Source organism: Tasmannia lanceolata, unplaced genomic scaffold (assembly GCF_043159265.1).
Source record: "Tasmannia lanceolata isolate RefF3 unplaced genomic scaffold, GAP_Taslan_0.1 ptg000023l, whole genome shotgun sequence".
NCBI lineage: Eukaryota > Viridiplantae > Streptophyta > Magnoliopsida > Canellales > Winteraceae > Tasmannia > Tasmannia lanceolata.
Genome location: NW_027518700.1, coordinates 8,030,819 through 8,046,322, shown reverse-complemented (window position 1 = coordinate 8,046,322; position 15,504 = coordinate 8,030,819). Strand labels below are relative to the sequence as shown.

General features: G+C 38.5%; 2 protein-coding genes across 2 annotated transcripts in view; both read right to left on the bottom strand.

Annotated features, from left to right (window-relative positions):
* Window positions 1–3,949, bottom strand: part of LOC143856719 (pentatricopeptide (PPR) repeat-containing protein / CBS domain-containing protein) — a 40,317-nt gene extending 36,368 nt beyond the window's left edge. Inside the window, exons 1-2 of the mRNA XM_077366996.1 lie at window positions 3,567–3,949; window positions 2,691–2,873 (exon numbers count right to left, since the gene is read on the bottom strand). Of these exons, the coding sequence (XP_077223111.1) occupies window positions 2,691–2,873; window positions 3,567–3,824 (441 nt within the window). The 5' untranslated portion in view covers window positions 3,825–3,949. The remainder of the gene's footprint in view (window positions 1–2,690; window positions 2,874–3,566) is intronic.
* An 8,835-nt stretch (window positions 3,950–12,784) lies between these two features.
* On the bottom strand, window positions 12,785–13,694 carry LOC143855725 (uncharacterized). The gene is made up of 2 exons (XM_077365806.1): window positions 13,370–13,694; window positions 12,785–13,095 (listed from the first exon to the last, which is right to left on the bottom strand). The coding sequence occupies exons 1-2, from the start codon at window positions 13,692–13,694 to the stop codon at window positions 12,785–12,787; spliced, it is 636 nt and encodes a 211-aa protein (XP_077221921.1).
* Window positions 13,695–15,504: the final 1,810 nt, after the last annotated feature.

Sequence of the window (15,504 nt, the reverse complement as noted above, 5' to 3'; positions counted from 1 at the left end):
TGTCACTAGTGACCCTACGAGTACGAACTCAGAGTAGTCACACAATCTTTGGTTTACTTTCAAAATAATGGTCAAACTTTCACCAAACCTTAACTAAAATTCCAACCAATCAACAGTTGATCAATTTTTTTTTCCAAAAAAACCTATGAAACACCAACACAAGAATGAATGTCCGAACTCTAAAATCATATCATTCGCACACAATATGACCTCGAGAAAAAACTAGGGATGGCAGCATGCTACGACCTACCTAATTATTGAATTCAAAGGTTGGGTTGTAGCATGGGGAGTAAATAATGCAAGGATTTATCGCTTTACCATCATCACTGAGAAAATAAATAAAAATTTTCATAGGCTTTTCTTAAAGTTTTAGGGTCAGGATTTTCATTCATCACATTTAATTGGAAGTTATTCATATGATATTTTCCGTTCTAAGTTGTGAAACTTTCTCAAGGTTCATTCTGGGACCAATGGTACTTCACAATTATATTCAATTCTTTTCACTTTCCATTCATGGAGAGCTTGACTTCTAATTCCTTTCAATTGTTCTATTAATGCATTTTAAATTTAGTGTGTTGAAATTCTTAAAAGGGCCTTTTTTCAATGGTAAAATTCTTGGGGCCTTTCTAACGTATCTTTGGTAAAACTTGCTAAAAAGGCATTTTTGACATTTCAAGTTTTCCATCATTTTCTCAAGGCTTTGACTTTTGTGCTTTAGAGTTTAGACAATATTGTTTTCAAAGGGAGAGAAGAGGTGCCGATGCATGCAAAGTCATGGATAATCTCATAATTCAACCATAATTTTAAATTTTCACCCAAACTGACTCGAAATGACCGAAATGTTTATGTTACCATCCTCACCTAAACATATACTAAAACCGAAACGCATAGCGAAATCAAGACAGGAAATGTATTAGTGGAATACTATAATAGTTTGTGTTAAATAATTATATTTATATGAATTGCATGTGAAATATGGTCTATGTATTATGTATAAATATTTAGACGAATTACATGTGGAATGTGGAATGTGGAATATACTGAATTATCAAACATGCACAACAGAACATGACCTAGATGTTTGATGTTGTTAAACAATTATGAGTTTTTTTTTTGGGCTTATGGGATGGCTTTTTAGTGTGTGTTTGTGCTAATTCAAACACTACCTGATAGGTGTGCAATTCGGGTCAATTTTTGGGAATTCAGATTGAGCTTTTACCACAAAATTGGGTGGGGTTCGTGTTGATTCCAACTCATTGTTTAGCAAAACCACAACCCGACCCGACCCAAGATGCACCCCTGCTTCCTCAAGTTTCATCATTTGCATATGTTTTCATACATGTTCTTAAGTTTACAAGATTTCAACCAAAATCTCCATCTAAAACTGACAAGTTTCCATTTCTATCACAACTGAAACACATATTAAAACCATAACTTGAGACCATTGATTCAACAAAGATGATTCGAGAGAAAAAGAGGGTCGATGGAGATCGAGAAATAGGCCTTGGGACCCTCGATTCAACAAAGATGATTCGAGAGAAAAAGAGGATGATGGAGATCAAGAAGTAGGCCTAGAGGTGATCAAAACAACACGATAGTGACAATAGTGGGCCCTACAGGGTTCTGCTCATCACAGAAATAGACAAACTGGGTCATTCCAATTTATGTTATTTTTGGTAATTCATATATAAATTTTTGGGGTTCGGATGGAAATTTGGCGCAAAATAGAAGAAAGTGAAGGTTCAACATTTTACAGGGGTAATATTTGTGGTCAAAGAAACACTAAAAAATTATGGCTCCATTTTATGCTCGATTTTACTACACACAAATAGAACCAGGATTAGAGCCTGGTAGATTCCTTTTACCTTCTTCATGAATTTTTTATAAAGGATTCATTTAGCCGACCCCAACTAGTTTGGGACAAAGGCTTTGTTGAGTTGAGTTGAGTTTTACTACACACAGAGAAACAACCGAACATAATTTTCGGGTAAAAATTTAGTTTGGAAAATCTTGCCCCCGTAAATTTTAATGTGGCCATTTTTTGTCAGAAAGAAATGGAGTTCTTCAACACCCCTCGTGTTTGGGTTTTCGGAGCAGGCAAGAGGGGTGGAACAGAATCGTGTGAAGCGACTCCACTTCATTACAAAAAAATAGCGCAAATCAACTCCAAAAACCTCTCAAAAGTCAGAAATGGGAAAAAGCAGGCAGAATGGATCAGATTTTCCAAATGCCATTCCCCGTTTTTTTTTCATTCTCCGGAATAATAAAAAAAAAATAGATGTGCTGCCGAAAAGAGTTAAAGAACGCATTCAACTTCCTGCTTCAGATCTACATATGTTTGATGTTCTGTTATCATACTCATATTCAGATACATTGATTTCTGTTCCTGTGCACATACCAAAACCAAATCTTTACATAGCTCACACGACATGACATAACACTAAGATGTTCTTGTCTATTTTGAAATAGTCTGGTATTGATTTTGGTAAGTGAGCTGCGATTAAACCTCCGACCTCCAAGTTGAAGAACAAAGCCTAGACCATTGAGCCAGAGGCTCAATCCATTGGAAATAGTATGCTTGTAACTTAATGAAAAGCACTTACATTACTAAAATAAATAAATAAATAAACAAATACAAGTAATCTCTAACAAAGAATGACAAAGCTACCAAACAAAATTTAGAAAAATACCTTCAAAATGGTTCCAAACGTGATGCTATCGACGCCACAGCCCCCTGGCTCGGACATCTCATAAAAGATCCGGAGCGCAGAATCCACGTCGTTGCAACGGACGCAAGCCTCCACAACCGCATTCATCACAATCGTGTTAAGCTTCCCATACTGCTTCTTTGCTTGCTCGACTTCGTCAAATACCTAATCAAAGGAGAAACCAACAAAAAAAAAACTGCAAATTCATTAAAATAGAGAGAGAGAGAGAGAGAGAGTTAGAATATGTTAGATTTGTGAGATTAGATTTGATGAGATTTGATTAAAGTACAAATTTTTAGAACCAGTTTTCCTTATATAAATTGTCTTTCATTATTTTTGTTATTTCCATATTCTAGTAGGGTTTCTTAATTTCCTTTTTTTTTTTTTCCTGATTTATGTTTCCTATATAATGTAGCTGCCGTATGGCTCAAGAGAAATAATTGCATAGTGTTTCAGCACATTAGAGACCTGAGTTTCCTCGAAGTAACTCACTGTTTTCCTCTTTTTCTATCATCTTCTTCTCTATTTCTGTTTTGATAGAACAGTGTTATATCACTAATCTAACCTAATTACCCTATTTAGCCAAGTTACTTGATCAAGCACTTTAATCAAATCTCACCAAATCTAATCTCACAAATCTAACATATTCTACAGGAAGAGGTGAATTTCAGCCAGGAATAAGAATAAAATGAAGCAGAAACAGAAAAAAAAACAGCAAATTCATCAAAAAAAATATATATATATATATATATATATATATATATATAGAGAGAGAGAGAGAGAGAGAGAGAGAGGGAGAGAGAGAGAGAGAGAGAGTGGTGAATTTGAATCAGAAATGAGAAGAGAATAAAGAGGAACCTGATGCAATTGCCTTCTTCGAGTGAGATCCACGATTCGAGAAGTTAATTTTCGGAGATCGGATCCGAGAGGGAGATTTCGAGATTTGATGGATTTCTTTAGAAGGCAACGGGAAAAGTGGGGAGGAGAAGGGGAAGGGAGTTGAGAGGAGTGAGGGAGGTTTGTTGGAGGACGAGTTCGGAAGGGGGAAAGATATGGTAGGGTTAGGGTTAGGGTTAGGGTTTCTGAAAATGGAAGGAAACTGTATATGTGCTGCATTGCTAGGGTTTCTGGTGCGGTAGCTACCCGCCATCCATACTGGAGAGGTGAGAGGAGAGACAACAGATAAGTGGGGAGAGGCGAAACAACTGATAATAAAAGTAGAGATGTAAAAGAAAACAGATAGCGTAGATTATAAAGATAGGGAAAGATAAGAGAAGCAGCTTATTTCTTTATGGAAAACAAATAAGAGAATTGCAAACGGGGGACACACTTTTGAAAAATTGTTAATGAGGGGTTGATAACTCCCTTTTGAGAGTTTAACGGCCCCATTTAGAGGGCTGATAACCCCCTTTTGAGACTTGATAACCCCATTTCGTCCCTCTCTAACAATTTTTCAAAAGTATGACCCCCCATGGCAATTATCGTATTTTGATGTCACGCATTGGCAATTTTTCCTTTCTTTATTGGGGAAATTACGAAACAGTGGTTTAACCTGGACCGTTAAAATAAGTGATCGGTTTACCTCCTTAGCGGCAGAGTACCACAGCCGAAATTGGGATGGGGATACCCTCATTAAAAAAAAAAATAAATAAAAAGTGCCACAGCCGAAAATTAAGATTTCACAATATAATCTTGAATTTCACAATACATTTCACAAAAATGCCACAGCCGAAATAGGGCCGTTTTGATACTAGATTTTAGAATCTTGGATTTCGTCCAAATCGTACTTGGGAGACGAGAGAAGAAGTAGGAGTGTTCATTATTCGGTTAAAACCGAATAACTGGTTCGGTTCGGTTCGGTTCGGTTTTTTTTTTTTTTTTTTTTTGGAAATTCGGTTATTCGGTTTCGGTTATCTCAAAAAAAAAATTTGGTTAACTGAAATTATGATAAAAATCATTATTTTGATCGAAACCAAGTTTTTGTTTTTTTCTGTCTTTTTCTCCCACTATTCGGTTATTCAGTTATAACCGAATTTTTAATCAGTTCGGTTTCGGTTCTGTTTTTAAAATTTTCGGTTTAGTTTCGGTTACCCAAATTTGATAACCGAAATTATTTCGATTCGATTATAACCGAATAACCAACCCTAAGAAGAAGGAGACCAACCATAGTTTTATGTTTCCCTGCCCTTCTTTCCGTCAACAAGAGAGTAGGGGATCATCCCATGTTTCTAGGTTTTAGAAATCTCATGATGTGGGACAAATTTCTAAACCTTGGATTTCTTACTTAAAATCCAAGATTCTAAAGAGAAGTGAAGCTGTCGATCTTATGCGGATTTTAGAATCATGGATTTCCTCCAAATTGTAGTTGGGAGACGAGAGAAGGAGATTAATCGCACTCCTCTCTCTCTCTCTCTCTCTCTCTCTCTCTCTCTCTCTCTCTCTCTCTCTCACTGAGTCTAGCATTCCTTTCTCTATGAGAGAGAGAGAGAGAGAGAGGAATGAGAGAGAAAGGAATGCTAGACTCAGGGGCGCCCTTGCATAAATAAGATGAAAGGGCAACCCATTGTTTAAAAGTCACCAAAGTGCATTTATAAATGAGGAATAAGATTGTGCGCTCGACCGCACCAAGCTTAGGTGTGGTCGAGGGCCCAAAACTCATGTGGGCCCACATTGTTAGGATGATTTAAAGCATTTATTTGCAAGGCCCTTATATAGATAGGGTGTGTACAAAAAATCAGCTCCATAGGATCATCCTAACCCATCCAAAAGTGGAGGGCAAAATGGACTGACACCGTTTGCCGCAAATCTGCCCATTTTTGCCCTCCACTTTTGAAGGGGTTAGGATGATCCAATGGAGCTGATTTTTTGTACGCACCCTATCTATGATGGGGCCTTGCAAATGAATGGTTTTGATCACCTCCCAAAATGTGGGACCCATGTGTTTGGGCCCTCAACCGCATATAACCTTATATGCGATCAACCGCACACTCCTTTTCCTCTTTATATATATATATATATGATGATGATGATGATGATGATGATGATGATGAAAGTGTTTCGGAGCTTGAGCTCAAAAACTCATGTGAGCCCACTTTTTTGGGTGATCCAAAGTATTCATTTGAAAGGCCGTGTAAGATAGTTGTGTACTAAAAATCAGGTCGTTAGGATCATCCTCACCCATCCAAAAGTGGAGGGAAAATAGACAAATATTGTTTCTTCACGCATTGACCATTTGTCAACCCTTTGGCCATCTTTTGCAACCAAGAATTTATTTTCCATTAAATACTAGCTTACTCAATGGCGGCAAGGGAGGGCGAGAGTGAGAGAGAGCTCAGAGAGATTGAGCGAGGATAGGATAAGAAAAGTGAGTTCCTATTCGGGCAACCAAGAGGGGGGTGAATTGGTTGGGTATTAAAACTTTTCCTTCGAAACTTTTATAAGATTGATTTTTAAAACTTAAGTATGAATTTCATTTGGGCCTTTTGACAAACACTTAGTGGGTTGCTTTAGAAAACCTTGGTTGATTATCTCTTTTAGACCTTTTATTAAACACTTGATAGATTACTTTGAAAACCTTTGTTAATTCTCTCTTTTAGACTTTTTAACAAACGCTTGGTAGATTACTTTGAAAACCTTCATTGATTCTCTCTGATAGACTTTTAATCAAACACTTGGTGGGTTAAATAAGGTTAGTTAATAGGAAAAAAACAAACACCACGATAACAACAAGGAAATGAGAGAGAAAGAGATAGAGAGATACGCACAAGGGTTTATAGTGGTCCAGTCTTAAAACTCCAAGACCTACTCCACTCTTCTCAAGTTTTGCTCATTGAGGAATTCCACTAGTGATTGTTTGATTACAACGAAGATGGCTTCGCGTCTTCTCCACTTGCCCACAAAGATGGCTCCGCGTCTCCAAGCACTTGCCAATACAATCTCCAAGGGATTTACCAACAGTGCCCTTCCACCTTTACAATGTGTACACCGATGATGGCTCCTCGTCCTCTACACTCGCCCATACAATGTCCAAGGGTTTTAACTACGATGCCCTTCCACCATTACAATGTTTGAAAAGTTTGAATGTGTTGTGTCTTCCTTAAGGCTAATACACCTCTTCAATACAATCTTCTTCTTTTTCTCAAATAGATGTTACAAGTTTGCTTTGATGAGAACTTCTCCAATCTAGGGTTTGAATGAGCTTGAATGATCTTCCCTTGTGTAGATGGTTGCCAAAGAGAGCTTGAGTGGAACTTTCTTCAATAGAGATAACAAGTAAGCTTGAGAGATCTTCTTCAATAGTGATTGCAAGATTAAAAGTAAGGAAGAAGATGAATCTTGAAGAAAACCCTTTTGGATGCTTGAAAGCCTTTTGATAGCAAGAGATTTGATTTTCAAGTTTGCAATAAGTGATTAAATGCTTCATTTAATGTTATATTTATAGGGTAACTCATATATGACCGTTTATAGGTAAAATGATAATTTTACAAACCCAAAATCAAATTTGAAAAGCCCCAACGGTTATTTTTTACGTCGTAGACGTCTAAGAATTTCCAGGTTATAAAAACAGTTTCCTGGTTTTCTGTAGATCATCTGTAGAGCTCTACGAACGATCTATAAATTTTCAGGTTGTATATATTTGACAGTTTTTGTCCGTTTTTCTTCCACTTTTAATATAACTCAAAATGAGTTTTTGGGGAATCATTAACATAATAAATAATATGTTTTGACCCCATTAAACATGATTAAACTCGATGAAACCAAGTGAGTTCTAAGGTGAGATTTGGGTCATTGAAAAGTCATTTTCAAAAACTATTTTGAAAACTCTTACAATTACATTTGAAACTTGATCTCCAATCAATCTAAACTTGTGTGATCCCTTGAATTGAGTTATCTAGACCTTCATGTTCATGCTTGGCTTTGATCTTCACTTTGGCTTGGCTTGCATGAATTTCTCCTTGATCGAACTTCACTCCTAGCTTTGAACCATGGTCTTAATCTTTGAAGAGACAAACTTGAATTTATCTATCATGCACAAGATTTGTCTTGGTCCATCTTGATTGATTGATCTTTGACTTGCTTTTGGATAATGTTATCTTGAGTTGACCTTCTTGACACCTTTCTTTGCCTGGGCATTTTTTTCAAAGGTAAAACATTAGTACTAACCTACTTTGATCAATTTGGATCCGTTATCATCAAAATCATGATTAGGGTCACACTAGGGAACCCAGGCTAACAAAAAGGCTAAAAAGCAAGGGAAAAAAAAAACTCCACTCAAAATATGATTTAGTTTTTTTCCGATTTTTAGCCCCTTTTCACCCTCTCCTTATTCATGCCCTCTCAAATCCTCCCCCCCCCCCCCCCCCCCCCCCCCCCCTCTCTCTCTCTCTCTCCTTGATAAACTAATATTCCATTAAAAAAATTTCATGGCCGAAGAACATGGCCTTTCTTTTTGCTGCAATTTACTCCATCACAATGGAGATTAATGCACAAAAAAAAGCCATTCAATTAAAATTATGCGTTGCGCTCGAATTAAAATAAGGGTGAGCACGTCTTGCATCGGCCATTTGTAAACCCTTGGTGCGACTAATGCCATCGCAATGGATATTAATCGCACCAAAACCAGCCATTCAAAATTATGAAATGCGCTGGCACTAAAAAGGGTATGCAATGCAGGCATCGACCATTTGTATACCCTTCGTTATTGGTGCGAATAACTCCAATGGAGCATAATCGCTGAGAAATCAGCCATTTTCAATATGAGAATACGTTGACCCTAAAAAAAAGGTAAGCAAGGCTGGCATTGGCCATTTGTCAACCCTTTGGCCATGTTTGGCAACCATGGATTTATTTTCCATAGAATACTAGCTTACCCAACGGGGTGGGAGGGCGAGAGTGAGAGAGAGCTAGAAGGGATTGAGAAGGAGAGGGTAAGAAAAGTCTGAAAGGAGAGGGAAAAATACTCAACTCAATATAAGTAATTTTTTTCCTTTTTCAGCCACTTTTCACCCTCTCCGCATTCATGCCGTCTCAAATCTCTCCTTCTCCTACCCTCTCTGTCTCTCTCACCACTTGATAAACTCATATTCCATAAAATAAAAAAATTCATGGCTGTCGAACAAGGGGCCTTTGTTTTTGGTGCGATTAACTCCATCACAATGGAAATTCATCGCAAGGGCATCGGCCATCTGTAAACCCTTGGTGCGTCTAATTCCATCACAATGGATACTAATGCCATCAAAACCAGCCATTCAAAATTATGAGATACTCTTAGGATTCCCAAGCCTTGAAGAAGAAAAGAATAGAGAAAGAAGATAAAAATATCGCCTAAATTCAAGAGAAAGTGAAACTCTCCCAATTCCTATTCAAACGAAACTTCTCTTATTTACAAAACGGAAGGGAGTTATTATTTAATAGAGAAATACCTAAAATCTAGCCTAACAAAGCGTCACAAAATTATCTAGGAAAAGAAACATAATTATTTAAAAAGTGAGATAAGGAAAAGAGAGGATAGATATTCGGGATCCTAACAGATGTCAAAAGGGGTATGCAAGGTCTTTGTCGGCCATTTGTAAACCCTATGTTTTTTGTGTGAATAACTCCATCACAATGGAGGTTAATCACACCAAAATCTGCCATTCTCAATATGAGAATATTGCTGACATTAAAAAACCTAAGCATGGCTGGAATAGCCATTTGCAAACCCTTGTTTTTGGTGCGACTAGCTCCATCACAATGGAGATTAATCGCACCAGAAACAAGCACTCAAAATTATGAGATGGGATAAAAAAAGGTATGCAAGGCTGGCATCGGCCATTTGCATACCCTTGTTTTTGGTGCGACTAACTCCATCACAATGGAGATTAATCACACCAAAAACAGCCATTCAAAATTATGAGTTGGGCTAAAAATGCGCAAGTAGGACCGGCATCGGCCATATCTAAGTCCTTTGTTTTTGCTGCGAATAACTCCATCTAAACAGAGTTTCATCGCACCAAAAACAGCCATTTAAAATTATGAGATAGGCTTAATTAGATTAAAGAAAGGGGAATAATATCTGCACTACCATATTTTGATAATGGCACTACTCACTTTCTTACACAATTTTTTTCATTGCTCGTGTTAGAGGAAGCAAGATGGGACCCATGCGCCTTAGATCAGCTAGATGAGGATATATGGGAGTATTCTTTTCACTGTTTTTGAGCATCTCCCTCTCCCAATCACACGCAAAATAAACAACAATCCACAAAATAAAGAGAGACAAAATATAGTACTATAACAGAATGAGATAAGTGAGTTCTTACATTCCTGCAAAAAACTCACCTCTCCTTATTACAACATAACCAGGATTCTTACGAAAAGGGTGGAAGAAATATTCTCATCCCCATCTTTTATCAAAACTGATAAAGGAAAACCAGAGCAACAAGAAAAAAAAAGAAAGAACTTTCACTACTGAAGTAGCGATCATATTGGAGTTGGTGAAGGGAGCTTCTTTGGGTTTTTAGACCTGAACCATCTTTGCTATATTTCCTTGGGAAAACCCTGAAACAAGGATTCTTTCCTCACATTTTTTTTTCTTCAGGTCTCACCATCTATGGCCTTGAGGGTCTCTCTACTTATAGGCTTAAAATATGCATGAATGAGGAGTTAATGTGCACAAGAAAAGTTATGCCAAAAATGTGCTATTTATGAGGTCATTGATTACTCAATGACGATAGGAGCCTGCAAAGTCTATCCAAGAATGGTATCTTTAGACGTCACCTTTAGGATTTTCTTTGGTATTTATGGCAAAGGGACCGTTGCAGATTTGGTGCCGCATAGCTGAGGAAAATAACAAAGCCTTGAGAAATGGTTGGTGATGGTGACAAAGCATCAACCTGAGTATTCCACAAAAGGTTAAGGTCACCCTCTGATGGTACTTTACTAAGAAGGTGATGGAGATGGCAATGTATTAAAGGGCTGTTTTGGGTCCTATCCTATGTGGACCCTTTAGGGTACCTAACAAGGATTGATGGAACACCTTAGATTAAGCTCGTTAAACCTCTTCTATGCTAGGCTGAGTCCCAACTAGTCCCATACCTAGGCTGGCACCCACTTAGGACTCTACATTCCACCATGCTTCAGCATCTCCCATAGGCTCCGTCCCTACTAGTCCATTACCTAGGCAGGCACCTACTTAGGACTAACATTCCACTATGCTTCCACACCTGCCCTCCTAGGTGGTACACTCTTTGGAGGATTTCACTCTGGCCTTTTTCTCAGAGAGTCCTTTTTACATGTTGCCCCTTCCACGGCAAGTACTCATCATCTCCATACGTACGTCAACTCTTCTACGACTTGAGCAATGTGACATGGTGACTGATGAGTGCTATGATGCACCAAAGGTTAGGTACCTAACCAATACACTAAAAGCCTCAGGAATGGTGTGGCGCATTAGATTAAGCCCTTTAAACCCGTTATATAAAAGGCAAGGTCCCACCTAGCCTCACTTGTACCTTGGCTGGGCCCTACTTAGTATATTAACATTAGACCTGGCAAGCGGGTGGGCTGGGCCGGGCCGGGTTTCACCCAACTCGTACGGGTCCGGGTGGTACGGGCTGGGTCATAAATGATCCGGAATTTTACGAGTCACAATTTGGTGAACCCGGACCCCACCTGTAAGGGCCTGGTGGACCCAGGGTCACCTATTTTTATTTTTTTCTGTGTTTTTATTCCCACACAATAATAGGATGATCCAAACCGTCCATGTGATGGGCCATAATGTAAATAAGGTTTGACCAAAAAATCATTTCCCTAGGATGATCCTAGCCCTCTGATCTATGGAGGAATTGCATATTATTATTTATGGAAACCTCTATAGATCTGAGGGCTAGGATCATCCTATGGAAATGATTTTTGGGGCACAACCTCTTTACATTGTGTTCCATCACATGAACTATTTACATCATCCTATGATGTGGTCCGTACAGTACTTTCTGAAAAATAAGGGGCTATAATGGCTTACACCATATAAAATCTCAATCATTTGGGTTTTTACGGGCACCCGCAGGTCCACCCGGCCCAGCCCAGTTTTGACGTGACCCATACGGGCTGATCAAATTTCCATACGACGTCACTAATTTAGTGACTCGGACCCGTGAATTACGGGCTGGTTCGGGTCACTTTCTTGCCAGGTCTAAGTAACATGCCCATATTGCTAATATAAATCTATATCTATATATCTTGGGATTTATAGGTTGAGAAATCTTCTTTTTTCTATTTTAAAATATTTTGGATGGAAAGTTTGGGTCTATATCTTATGAGAGATGGGCAAAGTAACGACCTTCATTTCTTGTGTGGCCAATTATGAGAGATGGGGTGAAGAGGGAGAAACGTGCGGAAATAAAAAAAGGAAGAAGAGCGAAGGGAAGGGGAGAGAGAGGGGGAGAAAGAAATCCCTTTCTTGCATTGGGAAATAAATAAATAAAAGAGGGGACGAAGAGATTGGGAGCGGTGTTTAAATAAAAATTGAATGCGATAGATAGATTCTAATGACACGTGAGATATATGATACTGTTTGGATCGACGAACTCAATCCTTTGGGCTGTGGAGGAAGAACAAGAAGTAGAATTCTCGCCAAATACTTAGAAACTTCTTCTTCTTCAACAAAATTCCCTTTATAGATGTTTGCTGTTCTTTTAACAGATGAATATAAGAGAAAAAAAAAAAGTTCAGGCAAGCCCACTAACTAGTTTAGGAACTTGTAAACTCATAAGTAACTTAGTAACTCACAAAAGCATTAACTAGTCTAGGAACTAACAAACATAGTCTACTAAAACAGTCATAACTCTTCAACCACTTGTCCGATTTTTGCATGCCTATAGTTGTTCGAAAACATCTCAAAAAGGGCTACAACTTCCTAGTTTATCATTTTCCTAATTCTTCCACCTAATAGTCCAAAAACCACATTGTAGATAGGGCAGGAACATTGTAGCAGGAATGCACCTACATCAATCTCCCATGATTGAACGTCAACTTGTCCTTGAGTTCACGGGGTCATTTTCATGATATGGAATAAGATCAAAAATATTGAAAATAGCTTAAACGTCATAATCACCAGGTAATTCAATCTTGAATGCGTTATCCCTAATTTTCTTAAGCATTCGAAACAAACCATCCACACGATCTTGAAGTTTGCCAAACTTCCTAGGTGGAAAACGCTCTTTGCGCAGATGAATCCATACAAGATCTCCTTCATTGATATCAGTCTTTCTCATATGCTTGTCCGCCTGTGCCATATACTTTTGGGTGCTCTTCTCAATATTAGATCGAACTCTTTCATGAATTTTATTAATTTCCTTTGCACTTGCCTCCACATCACCACTCAACTTTGTAGTAAGAGGAAGAGGAACTAAATCAAGAGGACCTTGAGGATTACACTCATATACTACCTCAAAGGACTAGCACCGGTGGCGTGGCTAGTAGAATGATTATATGCAAATTCGGCTTGTGCAAGAACAAGATCCCACTATTTCTTGTTGTCACCTACATAGCTTTGAATGAGGTTGCCAAGAATCGATTGATTAATTTCGTTTGGCTATCGGCTTGAGGATGGTGAAAAGAAATAAATTGGAGATTAGTCACCATCTTTGCCCCTTAATGTTCTCCAAAAATGACCTACAAACTTCGATACCTATCCAACATGAAAGTATTTGGAATACTATGCAACTTGACAATCTCCTGGAAGTAGAGATCGGCTACTTTTGATGCATCATAGGTCTTCTCACTTGCCACAAAATGCGCCATATTAGAGAAACGTTCAACGACTACTATGATCGAATCTTTCTTCCTATGTGTGCGGGGAAGGCCCAAAACGAAATCTAAACTCACATCCTCCCAAAGAGCTTCAGGAATGGGAAGGGGAGTATAGAGACCAGTGTTTTGCACTATACTTTTTGCCATATGACAAATACAGTATTGTTTGAGATGACGCTCCACGTCTTTACCCATGTTTGGACAAAATAAGTGTTCCTTAATAAGAGAAATTGTTTTGTATCTTCCAAAATGCCCATCAAATCTTCCATCGTGAGCATATTTAATGATAGCTTGTCATAGAGAGCATTGTGGAATGCAAACAAGGCTTCCTTTGAACAAATAACCATCATGGATTGGGTATTCCTCGCAAGGACCTTCTTGGCATCGAGACCGCATATTGCCAAAGTGTAGATGCTCAACATAAAGATCCTTGATGACGTCAAAACCCATGACCCAATCTTCAAGAATGGATGGAAGAGTGTGCCTTCGACTAAGAGCGTCCGCCACTTGATTTTGACTATCAGCCTTGTGACGGATGATGAAATTGAAAGATTGAATAAACTCCACTCATTTGGCATGTCGAATGTTGATTTGCGTTGGCCACTGAGATAACACTAGGCTTTGAGTAAAGAACAAATTCCTTATGAGATAATTACGCCAATAAAGGAGGGCTTCTACAATAGCATTAAATTCTTTATCATAGGTAGAATAATTTTTTCGCCCATCACCAAGCTTTACAGTAAAGGACGCAATAGGCCGTCCTTCTTGACTAAGAACTGCACCGCCCACAGTGGAGGCATCACAATCCACTTCAAAAACCACATCAAAGTTGGGGAGAGCAAGTACAGGAGCTTCCGTCATCAACTTCTTAACAATTTCAAAGCTATCTTGGGCTTCTTTGATCCATTGGAAAACTCCACCTTTGAGATAATCCGTGATAGGAGCCATCACGGAACTAAAATACCAAATTAACCTCCTATAGAAGGTTGCTAGACCGTGAAATTTTCAGATCTCATGAATGTTGAGGGGCACCGGCCAACTTGTAATAGCTTCTACTTTATTTGGATCAACTTTAATGCCTTCAATTTAGATCACATAGCCTAAGAAAATGAGGCTATCGGTCAAGAACTCACACTTGGAAAGATTGAAATATAGCTTCTCCTCTCGAAGCGCAATGAAAACTTGCCGAAGATGGTCCAAATGCTCTTCTTGGCTCTTACTATAAATAAGAATGTCGTCAAAATATACCGAACTTACTGATGTAGGGCTTGAAAACTTGATTCATGAGGCGCATAAAGGTACTTGGAGCATTTGAAAGCCCAGATGGCATAACAAGCCATTCATATAACCCATCTCGAGTTTTAAATGAAGCGTTCCATTTGTCTTCAGCTCGCATCCGGATTTGATTATAGCCGCTTCTAAGATCTAATTTTGAGAAGACTTGAGAACCGGCAAGCTGGCCAATCATAACTTCAAGTCTTGAAATAGGAAAATGATATTTGATGGTGATCTTGTTTTCTGGTCTATGCACATCCTCCATGTTCCATCTTTTTTTGGAACAAGTAAAGCAAGGACGGCACACGGACTCATGCTTTCACATGTCATATCTTTGGTGATGAATTGATTAACTTGTTCCTCATGTTCCTTTGGACTCATTCGATAAGGTGCCTTATTTGGAAGTGTAGAACCCAGAACAAAATTGATACAATGTTGGATGCTTCTCATAGGAGGTAGCCTGGGACGAATTTCATTGGGAACAACATCTTAGAATTCCTCAAGGATTGGTGTAAGCTCCGGAGGGAAGTAATATTGCTTCTCATTAGCCTCAACAATAACTAGAGCATAGGATATGCCATTGTCCTTGGTCTCTTGATCAAACTCGGTCTTGGAAAGAAAAAAGTTACTCTCCCTGTTGTTGGGTTTGAGTACCCTTTCCAATCTAGAAGGAGGCAAAGTCGCCTTAATTCCATCCTTAACAATAGGTGTTCTTGAAACCATTGTGGAT